At 34.9% G+C, this 18,719-nt stretch overlaps 1 protein-coding gene across 1 annotated transcript in view; it reads right to left on the reverse strand.

Annotated features, from left to right (window-relative positions):
* CEP128 (centrosomal protein 128) overlaps nucleotides 1-18,719 on the reverse strand; it is a 499,758-nt gene that overhangs the window by 62,013 nt on the left and 419,026 nt on the right. The window contains exon 19 of the mRNA XM_044659982.1: nucleotides 6,299-6,388. Coding sequence (XP_044515917.1) covers nucleotides 6,299-6,388 — 90 coding nt within the window. The remainder of the gene's footprint in view (nucleotides 1-6,298; nucleotides 6,389-18,719) is intronic.

Genomic DNA, 18,719 nt, shown 5'->3' on the forward strand with positions numbered 1-18,719 from the left:
ATATATCAGTGGTTCCCAAACTTTTTTGGCCTACTGCCCCCTTTCCAGAAAAAATATTACTTAGTGGCCCCTGGAAATTATGAAACTATTTATTAAACTCAGAATAGAATAATACAAAAAAAGTGTGGCCATCACCGCTCCCCTGGATCCCTGCAGCACCCACCAGGGGGAAGTGGTGCCTACTTTGGGAATCACTGATATATAGAATACAAATATATAACATAGCATATATTATATATGATAACATATATTATATAATATACATAATATCATATTATAATGCATATAATCATATATAAATATAAATAAGTTGCAGTATGAAAGGGGGAGTGCCAGATACTGATCACAATGATTAGAGACAATTTTCATACTGATCCATCTCTGTAGTTAGTTGAGACCAAATCGTTCACCATCTATAGAAAAAGATACTGGAAAATGTGGTCTGTCTATTATGGCAATATAACTGGAAGAGTTTTTCAGTAGTCTTGGGTTTTTTTTTTACTACCTTTTTTTAAAAAATCCTAGCCCAGTGATTTCATTAGTGTAGGGAATTTTGGAATTGGGATAAGGAATAAAATCAGATTAGCAACTACTCTGTAATTTATTCTTAGAGAGTTGTGGGTGGGCCCAGGAGAGTTAAGTGACCTGCCCAGGACCACACAGTTAATACCAAGCAGAAACAGGACTTAAAACCAGGTTCTCCTGACTCTGAAGCTCATATATCTATTATACTATATGGTCTTTGGCTTTCTTTTGCAAAATAAAGGAGAAAAGAAGGTCCATCTGTCTTATTATCATTCACTCTCTCCCAATGACACAGATCTTACGGATTTAGAAACTTTATCTTACTCTTCCCTCAACCTAGTCAAAGTGAAAAGAGGACACATTTTTGGCAGGGCCTCTAACATACCATGATAAAATGCTGCCATAAAGCTAGCAATCCACCATCAATGGATGATGCTTCTAAAACATACTTTCTGGTAATAATAACACATTATTTCCTTGATTTATTCACTGCCTATTAACTGGTCCCTAGTCTGCGAAAGATATGTATTTGCAGATCTGGGGTTAGAAATGCAGTCTGTCTTTGGGTGACAAAATGAACCTAAATGGTCCTTTGAAGAACTGAATCCATAGACCCAGGCAGATTTCTTTAAATGAGGGAGTTAATCAGCCACAGACTTATGAATGCAAACAAATAGAACAAAGGGCAACTCTTGACAGAAAAAATGAAACAAAACCTTCCAATTCTTCCCAATATGAGGAATTTGAAAAGAGGGCAGCTGGGGCAAGTCCAGAGGAGGGTTACCAGACGGTCTGATCTGTAAATGATATGACAATCAGCTTAAGGGCCTGGAATATGTAACTCGAAGAAGAAAGTTCTTTGGGAGACATACTAGTTCTGTTCTCAGTTTTCTAAATGGCTCTCTTGCAGAAAGGAAGAGATCCTTATGTTGCATACATTTCAAGGGCAAAAGCAGGGTGTGGGAGAAAAAATATAAGTAAAACTCTTTTTTTACCAATTGGAACTCCCCAACAATGGGTTGGGCTGTCTTACTAATGATGTGTCTAAACAAAGATCGACAATTTTTCAGGGAAATTATGGAGGAGATCACCAAATGCGTGGAAGGCTAAAGTTAAAGGAAAGCTAAGGTTTCTTTAAACTCTAATTCCTTGATCAGATACTTGAGGATTTAGAAACTTGTATTAAGATGAAAGGCCATAATGGACAACTAATATTAAAAAATAAATATCAACAGGGGCAGCTGGGTAGCTCAGAGGATTGAGAGCCAGGCCTAGAGACGGGAGGCCCTAGGTTCAAATCCGGCCTCAGACACTTCCCAGCTGTGTGACCCTGGGCAAGTCACTTGACCCCCATTGCCTACCCTTACTACTCTTCCACCTATAAGTCAATACATAGAAGTTAAGGGTTTAAAATTTAAAAATAAATAAATAAATAAATATCAACAGTGAGAGAAGTTGAATAGTATTCATTTTAGAAGCAAATTTCCTGAATGGCATATACATCTACATGTATTCCAGTACAACTGAATCCAAATGAAATATGATATGTTTGTACCTCCATATTTAACAGTTGTAAATTCTCTCTTATGTTGACTCTTTAACATTTATAAAATCATCTTTTATTCACTTTTGCCCTATATAATTGATATAAAAACAAGAACAATATACGCTTTATGTTCTTAGCTTCTTTAGTTGGACAGCGTGGTAACTTTCATCACTAATCATGCAACTTTTAAATCATTTTAAAAATGATAACATCAATTATGAAGTTTGGCATTCAAAGTGTATTTTCAAACTTTCTGGAAAGTATGAATCTTAAACAGAAAAGAACCTGAAGTTATGATCACAAAAACATCAGTTTAAAATCTGACACTCCCAGTCTATGTCAAATTCTATTAAAAAGAATTTCTAAGCTGAGAGATTAAAATAAAACTTGGTTTATGATTAAGCTAACAGTCAAGTTCCATATGCAAAATTGCTTTTTACCTACTAAAAGTCAAAAAGTGTTTTCTCATCCTTAAAATGGAAACTTTAGCTAAGTAAAACTGCAACCATTTTCAGAATCTCCCAATACTCAAATTTTAAAATGCTTTTGGTTCAACTACTAAACAACCTACTGTAATCCATTTTACAACAATGGTATCTTACTCACTGGTTATTGCTCATACTTCTTGAATTTTTTATAATAGTATCCTTCATGGTGCAAGTATGAAATTAAAACATTACAAAATAAATAAAGGACTGGCAATAATTAGAAATAGGAATTGTGACTATGAATATCATTTAAAATCTTCTTATGAAGAAAACCCAACTTAAAAAAAAATCAGTTGAACAAACTGAGGTTTTACCATAGGAGCTACGTGGATGACAAAAGGTGATTTACTTATCTACCCAGAGACTGAAGTTCATAAGCATAGGAAGTTAACAAAATTTGTCTACCAAGTTAATATACATACATATATACACATATATGTATGTATATATATGTACACATACACACACGTGTTTAAATTTAGTTGGTTTTTTTTTACTAAATGGAGGTATATAAAATTAGTTTCTATATCAAGGTCGCTCCTAATTTTTTGCCTTCTCATGATCTCTTGAAAATAGAGATTTAAAAAGGTCTAGTGATGGTAAGCCATTCTAGATATAATTAGCTGCAGCCCTTAAAAAGAGAAAGAAAGAATTTTATAATTACTTAAAAGTCACTTAACCTCTCAGTCTCTCTTTTTTTTTGCCTTTTCATATTAAAATAAATCAAGTTGGATTTGATCATCTCAAAAGCCCCTTTGGGCTTTCTGTGGTACTTCATGAGATTTCTCAATACTAGATTTAAAAAAAACCCTAGAATGATTCATATCCAGGCTCTAAAGCAGGGGTCGGCAAAGTATGGCTCTCGAGCCATATCTGGCTCTTTTGAGGACCACATATGGCTCTTTCTGCAGGAGCCATAAAGTCATTTTTTTTTCAGGCGCTGTTATAGGAGCGCACACTGTGAGCACTGTACAGCTCTCACGAAATTACATTTTAAAAAATGTGGCGTTTATGGCTCTCATGCCCAAAAAGGTTGCCGACCCCTGCTCTAAAGGAACATCTTATATACTTTCCTATCCCTTAATCTGGCTCACTTTACCTGTGGGGATGACAGCCCTTGATAAAACATAGTGGCAAAAAAATACCAGAAATAGGGAATGGGGTCATAGTGTGGGTCATCTGCTCCTAGTACCTTGATATCAATACCAGTAAAACACTGTACTCTCCTCTGGCCATTTCTTCTACCATTACTTTCAGGTTTGAACTATTTTTGAGGAGACACCATAATATTCCATGGGCTCAGTGTCCCAGAAAGGAAGGGCATCAGCATCAAGTACAAAAGCAGAGTTTTGGGGGGAAATGTAGAGGAAGGTATTGAAAATGAGATTCTATCACTATGACTGGAGAGATCTGAAAGAAGGTAAAACCTTTAAAGAGCTTTAATTAAAGTTCATATGAACACCCAAACTTCTGGCTGCTGATCTGTACTGAACACCAAAGAGATCAGAGACACCCTTTGCTATTTTAGGTTATGAGGCAGAGCAAAAGGGTTCTCTGAATTTTCATTTTCCTTTAAACGCTGCAGAAGAATCGCTTCAAGGATTCTTCCTTCAAAAGCCCATGTACAACATCTGGTGTGTAGGTGTGTGCTCATGATTCAGCCTCAAACAAAATGAAGTGTAAAAGAACATAAAATTCCCTTTCTCTTGGAAATGTCCAATTCCTCACTGAAACTGTACTGGCAGTAATAGGCATACGGGCACTTGTTCAAGGGTGTTCTCTCAAATGAATGACATCTGGACTAGAGAACAAGCAAAGAATATTTGCAAATATAATAAAAGTTGTGATGGTGGTTAGAGGCAATGCAAGTGACAATTATAGCAATTGTGCAGAATGACTGCCTCAAAGTAGAGGAGCTTCAGTTGGTAGGGGCAGCAGGAGTCCAGCATTTCAAAACACAAAACAACAACACAACAATGCACATGCACACACACATACACACACGCACACACATTTACATTTCAGAAGTAAGGTATGTCTCCACTTTGAAAGTGTAAACATATATCTTCTAAATGCACCTTGAAAACCTATGCAAATCACAATACTATGATGATTAAGGACTGATTTATGAATTTGTGCAAAAGCAATAGAGGATGTTTTCATTTTCAAGTTGCCAAAACTTTGCTCATCTGATTTCCACCAAGGGGGTTGAACAGCTGGTTACATGGAAGACTCCCTGGGGCTACTATCTCCTCAGTATTCTTGTAGATTGTGTGTCTGTGAGAGAGAAAGAGAAAGAAACAGAAACAGACACAGACAGACAGAGACAGAGTGACAGACAGACAAAGAGATAGAAACAGACAGAGAGAAAGAGAGACACACACAGAGTGAATATTCCAGGTTTCTTAGCAGAGAACTATCCTTAACAAACCAACCCTTCCTTCTACCCTCTACCCATCTGAAAGCAGAATTATAGTAGTTTATATGCTCAGAGATCTAGAGGTCCAAAGGAATACAGAGACCATCTGGTTTATATTTTATTTTATTTTATTTTACATAGAAGGAAACTGAGGTTAAGTGACATTCCTGAGACCAGAGGTAGTCGGTGTCAAAGATAATATTTGAAACCATGTTCTCTGATTCCCTAGACAGTTTCCTTTTTCTGAGCTATTCTTCTACCATAGTGGATTGCAGACTAGTAAGTATTTTGCCCTGCATGCTTTGGAGCCATCCAGTGGCATATGAGTAAGACACTCCTTGGAAATAAATTGCTTACCTTTGGAAAACTGTTAAACCATCTTGTTACTGACATCCAGAGTTGTTTGTGGAATACTTTCAGGAATCAAAGCACAGCTGTTATAAGATTTGCATTAGACCCTTTAACCTCTGTTTCCTACTCCGTATTTTCATCTTATTTTATGGTTAAATATTTTTAATATACTGCCAGCTTTCAATTATCTGCTCTAATGGGGACCTGATCATCACACCGTTAACCATTCAGCAGCAGATTTTAAAATAAATTGTATTCATTGTCTACATGAACCATAATTTTTTTGGTCTGCTTTGTCTTTAGGAAGTAGTAGCTTTGTCTTCCTAATCTTAAATTTGGTTTGCGTTTAGTTTGCACTTTGGGGATATGAGTATAAATAGATGGACAGTAAGCAAAGTTGAGAAGGGAAGCTGGCCTAAGTGTTGAAAGATAAGGTTTAAGATGACTTGTACTTGGAAGATGAAGAACTGACTATACTGTCATCTGAGAGATGGGGAAAGAGGGGGAAGAGAAAGGTGAGGGGAAAGGGAAGGGAGAAAGGAAGAGGAGAAAATGGAGAGGGAAAAGAAGAGGGACAGGAAAGGGAAGTCAGAAGAGGAGAGAGAGGAGAAAAGCATAGCAAAGAAGAGGCAGGGAGAGATAAGCAGAGAGAAAGGGAGAGAGCATCTGCACATAAATGAGTACACGAATGGGATCACCACTTTTGGGCCAGAAAAGTCCAGAGAGGTCATTTTTCCAACCCCTTCATTTTACAAGAGGAAACTAAAGCTCAGAGAGGTCAGATTCCTTGTCCAAGGTCCTGTAGCTTGTAAGCAATTGAGGTAGAATGTATACCCTCTCTAACTCCAAATATTTATTAATATAACTATAAATAATAACTTACCCTGAATACCCTGAAATGGAAAAAAAATGTTTTACAGTATTCAGTTCCTAAATATGCTAAATATTCCTAACTCTAAAATACTTAACTGCTTTATCTTCAAATTGGGCTTCATTTTCATTTGTCAAAGGTGTCTGATTCTCATCTTCCCAAGATGGAAGTTTAAATAGTAGCTTCAGCTGTTTAAGAGATGTGCCCAGAAAAAAAGGTGGAAGAGCTGTTTTATTGTAAGAAAATGGAAAATACTCAAAATATTTCTCTTATACAAAACACATAGAGTACTAAAAATACTATACTAATTTCTAATACATATATATTGGCATGTGAAAATCCCTTATTTTCCCAACTGAAAGTGAATCTGCCTTTATTTGAATTCCCTCATTTGGTTTGTAATCCTCTTACTTGTACCATATTTAATTTGCATTATCTTCATCTTTGCACATATCTTCATATGCTTAATAGATTATAAACTCCTTGAGGTAAGGGATTATGTCTTATAGTTGTACCCCCTACTGCCTTTCAGAGTTGTAGTAGGTGTTAGTATATATTCATTTAATTACACTGTTGAGTCAAGTCAATAAACATTTATTCACGGTGTGCGAGGCCCTATGCCAAGTGCTAGGGGGCACAAATACAATAAAAAAGAAAGTCAGGCCTGGCCCTCAAGCAGTATACATTATAACAGGGCAAGACACACATAAAGGAGAGCTGAAAAGTGTAGGTAGAGAGGAAAGTATATGTTGGGGGTATAGTGGTAAAGTCCAGAGAGTCAGAAACAGAGGAACAAAGTATGACTGACCTGGGCCCTTTAAAAATGGAAGCTTCAGGAGGAACTCACCCATGGAAGATGGGGCCATAGAAACAGAAGGATGTTCCAGAATGACAAAGCCATAGACACTGAGGGAACTTCCATGGTGAGAAGACAGCTGAGTCATGGTGGTAAGTGAATAAAATAATCACAGCAATTTCAAAATAAAAAAAAAATCCAAACTTATTTCTGATTATTTCTTTCAAGAAGCATCGTGCCTGCTTAAGAATTTTTAAATGAATCCTTTTTTAATATATGTGCTTCTGGGGTTAGCAAGAAACATTTGCCCCCTCATGGCTCTCAATAAAAGTAATAGCTGAATATATTTAATTCAAATTGCCCTGAACTCACTTGGTTTCATCACAGTTGCTGGAAGTAGTGCTAAATTATAAAAGCTATGAAATGAGGGAAACTAGAAGGTAATGTGTAATCAGGAATGCTACTGAAAGTTTAGCCATCATCATCATAATTACCATACAAAGTTGTTCATAAGCTATCATCTATGAACTTATGCTTTTAATGTTTTGATATGTATATTTAAATATAATTGATTTCCTTCAGAACCGTACATATATTATTTTATATATTCTAAAAGAGTATTCTAAGAAAGTTTGATAGGTTTTCATCTGAATTCCAAAGAAGTACCATGACACAATAAAGCTTGAGAACGTTTGTATTGGACAATCTTTGTGGGTTTATTTTTGCTGTCACTCTTGTTAGTGGTGATGGTAAAGTGTTTACGCCTATAATTTTGTCACATGTGTGGAACTCCCTGTTAAGGAAACTCCCTCTATTATTGAAAATTAGCAAATAATCTGCATTTTATAGTATTAGGGATCTGTCTGGGACACTGAGAGGTTAACCTGGTGGTCCTGGATGACACTGTGTCTGTTAGTGCCAGCAGTAGTCCATCTTGACTTCAAAGTCAATTCTAATCACCAAGCCATAATGCCTTTGTAGAAAGTTACATCTTTAAAATGTAATTTTCTTACTATGTGCCAAGTATGTGACGTCCTTACCACTAGCATCATTGCCTTGGAGTCCTCTTTTTACAGGTTAAAATTCAAATTCAAACTAAAAATTAAAATTAATTTAAAATTTTAAAATAAATTAATATACATTAAAATGCAAACGTTTATGAAAACAATAACATTAAACTAATTCATGTCCTTCATGAAAGCATAGTATAGTCATGGATAGAGAGTTGGCTTGAGAATCAGGAGAACACAACTTCAAGTCTTGCCTGTGACATATCCTGACTGCATTACAGCAGGCATAGTCACATACCTTCTCAGTTTCCCAATACACATCAGGCAACTCTCTAAGTCTATAAATTGCCAATCAGAATTAGTACACTAATGAAAATATAGGCTCAGAGATCTAGAGAAAGAAGGGAAATAAATTAAGCTGTCTAGTTCAACCTCTTCAATTTTCAAATGAAGAAACAGACCCAGTGAGATTAGGCAACTTGTCTACGTTACACTAGTAGGCTCAGAGAAAGATTTGAAAACAGGTGCTCTGATTCAAGTATTCTTTCAAGTATATTACAATTTATCACATATTTAAGACATCTCTCCAAAAAATATCAATCTTTTGTGAATTTTGACAGTTGGTTCTGTCTGACAGGGGGTTAACTTGAAGCAGCTTAAATTGGTAGATCATTGGGAAAGGGAGGCGAGTAGGAAGTAACACAGAATGGGAAAGAGAGGGGTCCTGATTCACAATTTTGGGTCACCCTGTATATGTATATACAAGTACTGGGTGACTCAAAAGTCTCAGTGCAGAAATTTCAGATAGCCAAGAAGAATAGGTCATAGGGAAATAAAACATGTTGACAAATGAGCACAGTGCAATGAAAAGACAGGCTCTTAAAATGTTTTTTGATGGTAATGATGCTGAAAGGGATGAAGAGGAGGGCTTTATGACTTTACTAGACATTTTTTATCTTCATTAATAGCTTCATTATTTTCATTTTTCCTGAAAGATTTTTAATTTTGTCTTTTATTTTAGTAACACATTTTGAATTTGGTGAAAAATGACAGCTTGGAGAAGTCTTACAAAGCCCTGAATAAGAATTATTTCCAGTTTATTTATAAAATATGATGAATAAGCAGAAAGAAAATCAAGATACAAAATGGAAAAAGCATCCTTAATAAAAGCATTTTTTTAATTCTGGATTGCACACATTCTCCCATCAGGAATTCAAAGTCACAGAAACACCCACATCTTGCCACAAAATTTGATACTGCAGCTGCCTTAGTTCAAGCCCTCATCACCTCCTGCTTAGACTCTTGCTACAACCTCCTAATTGCTTTTTCTGCTTCCAGCTCCCTCCCTCTCTAATTCATCTTCAACACAGTGCCAAAATAACCTTCTTAAAACAATTTTGATCAGGTCACTCCCTTGCTCAGGAATATTCAGGGTAATATACAGAAGGCTTAACATGATATTTAAAGACTTCACAATTTGGCTTTAGCCTATATTTCCAGAATTATTTCATATGATCTCCATTCTTATTCTCCATATTCCAACCAAATTGGTCTCCCAGATGCTCCCTGAACTTGACATTCTATCTCTGCCTTTGCACAGCCGGATTCTCTTGTCACTCACTCTTTAATTCTACTTCATAAAAATTCCTAAATTTTTATCAAGACTCAATTCATGTGTTCTTTCTTACAGGAAGTCTTTTCTGATCCTCTTAGTGGTTAGTTCTTCTCCCTCTTCAAACTGTCTTGTACTTACTTATCTGTTTATATATTGTGTTCCTTAAGCAGATTATAAAATCTTTGAGAGGAGAGACTTTTCATTTTCTGTCTTTTATACCTTTAACACCTACCATTTTGCCTTAAACTTAATAAATGCTTGTAGGAAATATATGAAAAAAACTTCTTTGGTGTTCCTACGTCTACTTCTCTTTTTCAATTGGTAATATCTTACACTACATGAACCAATAAATTACTAGTATCTGGGTTGTTATTCCACATATGACAAAACTGTTATAAGAAGCCAAAAATAAGATGGAAGAATTCTGTCCTGCTTATTTTCTTTCTAAGAAAACTTTAATTAAAATTATAGTGGATATTCAACATATGAACTTCATATAAAACTATAACCTAGATCAGTGATAGTGAATCTTTTAGAGATTGAGTGCCCAAACTGCAACCCTCACACCACATGTGAGTGCCCTCTTACCCCAGGAAGGGGAGGGAGGAAGCACTCCCAATTGGGCTACTGGGCAGAGATGGAGGCTCATGTGAGAAATGTCTTCAGGCACATGTGGAGAGGGGAAGGGAGCAAACCCACCCATTCGACCCCCTGCCCAGCACACGTGCCATAGATTTATCAATATGGACATAGATGAAAGAAGGCTGAGGGAAAGGTTTAAGAATAATATCCTTAGTTTATGAAAAGATGCTCTAAGATTTGTAATGAAGAAATGATAATTTCTAAGACAGATTTGAGGGAACTAGTTTAATTTGTATTGGGAGGAGTGGGGCTTATGTTTAATAATTTAGTACAGTGATGGGCAAGCTTTTTAAAGAAGGGGCCAAAGGAAAGGAAATGCTCATCTGTCAGTCTGTTTCTAAGGCAACTCTTTCAAAGTTTCATTGTATTGTATCCTACTTATTGTATTCGTCAGAATAGGAATAATGTCGTGCTGCCAGATAGAACATTTCAGGGAGCCACTTTTGGCATGCGGGCCATAGTTTGCCCATCACTGATTTAGCAGATATTTCTCACATGACGGTCTACATAGATAATTGTAGAGATTCAATTAAAATTAATTAAAACAATAAATAGCAAAGCATCAGGATGTAAAGTAAAGGCACATAAATAATCAAGTTTAGTAGACTATCAACAATATAAAATAAATGTAAAGAAATAATCAGATTTTCTGTAAATTACCAACAAAATCTAACAGGAAGAGATGGGGAAAAAACTCCATTCAAATTAAAAGTAGGAACATACATTTGGTCGATAGAATATCTACCAAGGAACTAGATGAATTCAGCTAAAAATATTTTTTTCAGAAATAAAGACAAGCATAAATAAATGGTGAAATATTAATTACTCATTGTTGGGCTGTGCCAAAATTAAAAAATGACAACATGATCTAAATTTATTCTCTATCATATCAATCATAATCATACTATCGAAAGACATTGTAGAACTAAGGAAAAAACCAATAGCACAATTCATCTAGAGCTGTGTTGGTGAACCAATGGCACATGTGACAGAGGGGGCACTCAGCCCTCTCTGTGGGCATGCATGATGTCACCCCAGCACAGTTCACCAGAATTCATTACTAAAAAGCCAGAGGGATGTAGGGACAGGCTGCTCCCCTCACTCTCTCCATTGTGAGCCTAAGGACATTTCTCACATCACCTGCCCCTCTAAAACGTTCACCATCACTGATCTAGAAGAATTAAAGTTTAAGAATCTCAAGAGAAATATAAGAAAGAAAGAAAGAAAGAAAGAAAGAAAGAAAGAAAGAAAGAAAGAAAGAAAGAAAGAAAGAAAGAAAGAAAGAAAGAAAGAAAGAAAGAAAGAAAGAAAGAAAGAATAGATAGATAGATAGATAGATAGATAGATAGATAGATAGAGAAGGGGGGTAGGTAGATAAGGGGGTAGCAATACCAGATTGGAAAATAAACTACAAAGCCATAATCAACAAAACTATTTGGTACTGATTTTATTCAGAAAACTACACAACAGGCATATAACAGGTACAGAATGTCCAATAAACCCATAAAAACCTCAACTACTACCGTAAAAAAAAAAATTACTGTTGAGTAAAACTTCACGGAAAACTGGAAAGTAGTTGGTAGAAACTAGGACTAGAGTAACAAGAACATCTCAAGTTACTTATGATTAAACTCTAAATAGATACTTAAGCTAGAAATAAAAAGGTCACATCATAAACAAATGAGAAAATCAAGATCTCTCTCTCTCTCTCTCTCTCTCTCTCTCTCTCTCTCTCTCTCTCTCTCTCTCTCTCTCTCTCTCTCCTTCCAAATAGGGATAAAGAGGATCATGAAAGATAAAATGGATAGTAAAATGGGTATGGAACTGATTAACTGAAAAATATATTCAACTAATTTGTTTAAGAAAAGATAAGACATTCCAGGAAAAGATTATAATGTATAAGAATGAAAGCAATCTCCAATAGAGAAATAGTCAAAGAATATGAGCAGACAGTTCTCAAGGAAAAAAAATAATCAACATCAATATGAAAAAAGCTGTAAATCACTAATAAAGAAATCAAAATGAAAACAATTCTGAGGTTCTGCATAACATTCATCAGATTGGCAAAAATGACCGAAAATGAAAATGACAATTGTTGAATGGGCTAAGATGAAGCAGGCACATTAATGCATTACTGATGGAGCTATTCATCATTCCACACATTCTGGAGAGAAAATTTGGAACTATACCAAATGACTAAATTATGCATGTGAGCATGCCCATTGACCCAATGATGACTTCTACTACAAAGAGATGAAATAGAATGGAACAGAATATATATATATATGTATGTATATATAGTTTATATATGTGTATAAATATATACACATATATAAACAAAAAACAGAAGCCATTTTTGTTTTTTAAAATAACTGAAAACTTTAAAAATATTAATCAATTGGGAAACAGTTACAAAAATTATGACTGATATAATGGAATGTAACTAGTTCAGGAAAAAAAATGAAATGGTAGGGATGAAAAAACCGAAAGGACTTGTGTGATATATGCAAAACCAGGAGAACAATCTACTCAATAACTGTTACATTGTAAAGGAAAACAACTGTGAGACTTAAGATTTGTGATTAAGGTAATGATCCTAGAGGACTGATGATGGAGCATGAAACACACTTCCCAATAGACAGTGATGTATTCATTCAATGAGACATATATCTTCAGACAGCCTAGATGTGGATTCATTTTGTTTAAATATGCTTATTTATTAAAAGTTGTAAAAAATAATTGGGGAGGTGAGGATAGCAATAGTGATGTCAATAAAAGAAATGAGTCTGAAAAAATTAAATGAATAGAATAGAAAGAAGCACAGGTGAAAAAAAGGAGGATAGCTTTAAAATTAAAGTACTGCATTTCCTATGTAACTATAACAACTAGTAAGCTGTATGCAATGGAGATTAAGAGTATTTTATGATACTTTTCAAATTTGAACTAACAAAAAACAAGAAAAATGTGTTTTCTAAAGAATTTCCTGATTACAAGAGTTATGACAATAGAATAATCTAGGTAAAATATAGCATAATCACATTTTTCTGATGAATCCTTCCTATTTTGTTTTCTTTAACTCTTCCTTTAACTCTTTTCTTTCTTCCTTTCTTGTGAGGTTAATCTAAGTGAAATTTTGCCTAGAGTAAATGGGTTCTTAGTCAACAAGCATTAAGTTTTGATTATGTGATAGACATTTGTGCTAAAAACTGCGGAGACAAAAAGAAAGGTAAAAAATTACATATTCTTATTAAATACTTGATAAATGACTAATGGGTAACAATAGACATTTTTAAAATTGTGAGACTCAGGAAGAATGAATGGAAGAAGAAAATTATCTATTAAAAACCCCCTCAAAAACAGGTTAATGAAAGATAATAAAAATCATCACTTTCCCTGAAGACTATAACTAAACAAAAAACCTGGACACCATATTTCAAGAAATCATGAGGAGGGAAAATCCTAGTTTATATCTATTAGAACAAGAGGGCAAATAAAAATAGAAAGAATCCCCTAATCATATTCTGCAAGAAATTCAGAATTGAAAATGATCAGCCATGTTGTCAAAACCAGAAAATGCCAAGTTATTAAAATTTTTTGAGTAATCAGAAAGAATCCAAGAACGCAAAAACTGAAAGCACAATCATGTGATATTTAGCAAAAATTTTAGATTTTAATAAGAAAACATGGGAATAAGCCAAGGAGAGAAGCTGACAAGACTCATTGCTATAGAGAACTCTCAGATAAGGAAGACCTCTTAACCATAGAGATTAATGCTAAAGTATATGTGACCTGCCCTGGGGGGTAACATAACCAGTTTGTGTAAGAACTGTGTCTCAGAAGGATTTAATAAAGGTAAATTAAGGTGAAGAATTCTGAGATTTATCACTTTGTTAATAGGGTGTGAACCTGTTAACAAAGTGAGCAAATGGCAACTTCACTTAAGTAACTGCCCCAGAGGAGGAGGCAGCATCTTTTTTTTAAAAATAAGAATAGAACAAAGAATAGAACTGCACAAATGAGGAAGATATCTCCATTGTCATAATGCTGACATCATCATGGGGGTGGAGACTACATGTGAAAGTGAGTTACCACCCACCTGGACCAGTAACCACCCCTTTTTGCCACTGAGGAATACTTAATTGATTTATGGGAACCAGCTGCCCCCTGATACTACTTATAGCAGACCATGGAAAACAGATCTCTGGATCCTAGGAAGGAGATAAGACCTTCCTTAATTATACTGGAATAAGTAGGATGGATAGTATATCTTATTGAAATAACCAAGTCAGCCCTTATAGGTCTTTAAAGAAAACAAACAGATATCCAGGAATTTTCCTAGAAGCTAGACATGGCAGATGACAGTTTTTTCTATTTAATTATATAACTTTGAACCAATGCAGAAGGGAAGGCTGAATTTTAAAATTCAGCTCGTAGGTAAAAAATGTGGGTTAAGCAATCATATGATATATGTAGTAATACAGAAAAAGGATCAATTACAGAACAGACTTGATTATAATATGATAAAGAATCAATTTAATTTCCTCATATAGGATGTGAACCTAGTTTATTTCTGGCTCTGATGACAGTTATCTGTTCTCTGTTTCTTGAATGAGTATGCTTTTCCAAATGGCAAAAGATGGAGGCTTACACTCAAAAATAACTTACTTAGGGGGCAGCTAGATGGATTCAAACAGTGGCCAGGCCTAGAGATATAAGTAACCTCAGACACTTTCTAGCTATTCCATTACTGGGCAAGTCACTTAATTCCTATAGCCAAGCCTTTACAGCTTTTTTGCCTAAGAACCAATACACAGTATTGATTCCACAATGGAAGGAAGGGTTTAAAAAGAAAATAATAACCTACTTAAACTGGATATAATCCTAAAGAAGGAAATGGTTTTAATAGAATAGAGAAATTGCAAGCATTCTTGATGAAAAGTAGAGGAGAATATCTGAAATGCAAACATAGAAGTCAAGAGAAATCTTGAAAGGTAAATACGTTTATTTGGACAATTGAAAGGGACTGATTTTTGATAAAATGCTTAATGGAGAAAAGACCAGGGTCCTTTTAGAATCCTAATGTTTTCAAAGGAATAAAATATAGGACTTTGGTTGGTTTTTCCTTATTTTAAAATATGAGAAAAGGGAGGAGAAAAGATACAGAAAGTAGGGGGAAGAACTTGCTAGTTTATATAAATGGGGCACAGAAAAGTGCATAAAAACATGAAGAAGTGGTGTGTAGAGTGGGAATCTCACAAACTATTTTTTCCTCAAATAGAGGATTGAATATACAAAAACAAAGAGTTTGGTATACAAATACAATAAATTTAACAGGGAAACAGATGAGCGCAGAGAAGGTAGATAGGAAACAGAAGATGAATCATGGAGGAAATAAAAAATAAAACAAAATTCATCCTCAAACGTTTGTTTGGAAAGGTAGGAGAGGAAAGGAGGGAATAAAAAGACAGAAAAGAACTAGAAAAGCCAGAGACAGTGGCCTGGGGTTGGTAAAGAAAGGAGAGCTACATAGGAAAATGATTTAACTTGCAGAAAAGGTGTTGACTGCACTGTTACATTCCCTCTGACCCAGTGATACAGATTCTAAGCTTATACTACAAATATTGAAAACAAAGGAGAGATTCTCATATATAAAAATAGTTGTTCAGTTGAGTCCAATTCTTAGTGAACACTGTGAACAAAGTATGTCAATACTGTGGGGTTTTCTTGGCAAAGATTCTGGAGTGGTTTGCCATTTCCTTCACCAGTGGATTTGCCCAATGTCACAGGGCCAGTAAAGTACCTGATCTTCCTGACTATATCCAGGGCTCTATCCACTGAGGCATCTAGCTGCCTCACCAAAAAATTTAATTAAAATAAAATAAAATAAAAATTACAACTCTTTTTTGTTGAGCAAGGAATTGGAAACAAAATGTGAGGTCATTAACTGGAAAATGACTGAAAATAAATTATGGTTTATGAATGTAATCCAAAAATGATGAAACAGGAATATTTAAAAAACAAGGGCAACGTATATGAACGGATGAGGAGTGACAGCAGAACCAGAAGAATAAATTATATGACTGCCACATGGGAAGGAAAAGTAGGTGTGAAAGTTTTAAAAATTATGATCAATGTTTTGACTAATCATGACTTGAAAAGGATGATGTCAAAGCACTTTATCCACTATATGATAGAGAAGAGAGACATTTTCAGAGAGGCATATATAAGGGTTTGTTTAGTATATCAATGCTGATTTGTCGCAAAGGAGACTTTTTTGGCAGCAAGGAGAAGAGTTGGAGGGGACTGAGAGGGAATAAAAAAAATTTTAAAGGAGAAGAAAAGCATTAAGTCATTAAATATAAATAAAAGAGAACAGAAAGGAGTTCAGAAAAGCACATAATATGACAACTACAATGGAAAAATCTCTCTTCTCTGCCTCCCAAAAACTTAAAAAGGAAGAAAAAAGCCAAACATAAATACATCAAAAAATAAATGCAAACTACATGATCTTATATACAATATACCACATTCATACCCAAATTTCTGCAACATTCTTTTTCTATTTTTGGTGTGTTTTTCTATTCATTCTGTTGTATAAATTGTGTATATTATTTTCTTGGTGATATTTAATTCCTTTTGCAGCAATTCATTTAAGTCTTCTATGCTTCACAATATTCATCAGTTCTTATAGCACAGTAATAGTCCATTACATTAACACAATATAATTTCTTTAGTCATTTCCCAGTCAATGGGCATTATTTCTAGCTCTTTGCTATCACAAAGAGAGCTGCTAAAAATATTTTGATGTATATGGAAGCTATCATTTTATCAATGACCTCCTTGGGGAATGTGCTTATCTGAATAACTGAGACAAAGTGTTTGGGTATTTTAGTGGCTTGCTTTGCAAAATTCTGGCCTACCCTACCAAAGTTCCAAATGAGTTGTCTGTCATTGGCTACAACCAGACATTATGAAATATGAAATAATTCATTAGTAAAGAGCAATGTCTTCAAATGTCTCCAAACAATAAATGTTAGCTTTTAAAGAAGCTTCTAAACCTAAGCATGTAGAAGATTTTTAAGCAATGCTTTTTTAACCAAATCAAAGCAAGACAAAATATGAGGATACTAAGTCTAGAAATGTATTCCTTCTTATTTTAAATAGAAATAGAAAATAATTGAGTTATTCAACTTAAGTATTTTTAGGCAGAAGGATACTTTCAGGGTTCCTATTTTCAAGTTTTATTTTGCAATAAATTTGGGTTTAAAATTAAGTTGCAAAATTCAGGTAAAACAGGGCAATAAAATTTAATGACCACTAAAACTTCAAGTGAATTGCATTTTATTATATTCAGTTCCCTGTTCTCCTGAGGCCTCCAGAAGTAGTAAATTGAGGTGTGAAAATCTAATTGGTTGAGACCCTGATTGACCTTGCTATAGATTGCTCAGGTTCTCTCATCTACTGTGGATCTCATACCAAATTTAAGTCTTGTCAAGCTTCTTCACCTTTCTAGAATAGAGATTTTAATGAGACACTAAGTCACTTAGCCTTGACATCTGACATCCTGTTACCTACCCTACACTTTCTTCCACAGGCCAATGTAATCACTTTCCATTTCATTTTCCTGAATCAACAGTCTCAGCCTCAAGCAACCATATGGTTTCAGAAATACCATCTAGCTATATTCATCTTCCTTCCTTTCCCTCATTGAAGTGCTGTGGAGGGAGGCCTAAGAATTCTGGGACTATAGTCAGAAGAAAAAGCTGGACCAGAGAAGCAGGGGACACTTAGGAGTCATCTTAGAGGATCTCCATGAATGAACTTGAATGAACCCTTCAAGAGCATTTTCACTTTTAGCATTCCAAAATGCACAGTGTAAGGATTGTAAATAGCCTCCCTAAACAAGAATGTCTGGGGAAAGTCCCAGAATTTTTCTACTTAAGTCCATATTCTTTTGAATCTCAAAACCAAAACAGAGTTCCACTCTTGTCTTCATTTAGAGTAGGGCCAACCCTGATACCACTTCACAGTCCTTAGCAATCACGAGTGGAGAGAAGAGAAGACAAGAAGGAGAGCTATGTGATTCATGAAATTTAGGATGTGGGGCAAGTTGATGACGGTGTCTGAATCTTTTATCAGATAATCTAATGGAAGGTTCCATCAAAGTTAGAAAAGGCAGATATCCTCCTGTTGTTTTTAGACAGCCTCTTGGGGACATAGATAATCTTTGAGTGTTCTAGATAATTGGCTGAAACAAAATGGTGATCACCTGTAATTCTTCATCAGCCACAATATTTTTTAAATCTTTAATTTTAACTGTGGTGAAGAATGTTAAAAGTGTAGGAAAGAAATATACATTGTAGTCTTTAAAAAAAATAACCTGACAGTCCTTAATCCTTCAAAACCATAACCAATGGCTTTCTAATTATTTTGAGGTTATTCTCAGCTTCTGGCCA

The sequence above is a fragment of the Gracilinanus agilis genome, chromosome 2 (assembly GCF_016433145.1).
Source record: "Gracilinanus agilis isolate LMUSP501 chromosome 2, AgileGrace, whole genome shotgun sequence".
NCBI lineage: Eukaryota > Metazoa > Chordata > Mammalia > Didelphimorphia > Didelphidae > Gracilinanus > Gracilinanus agilis.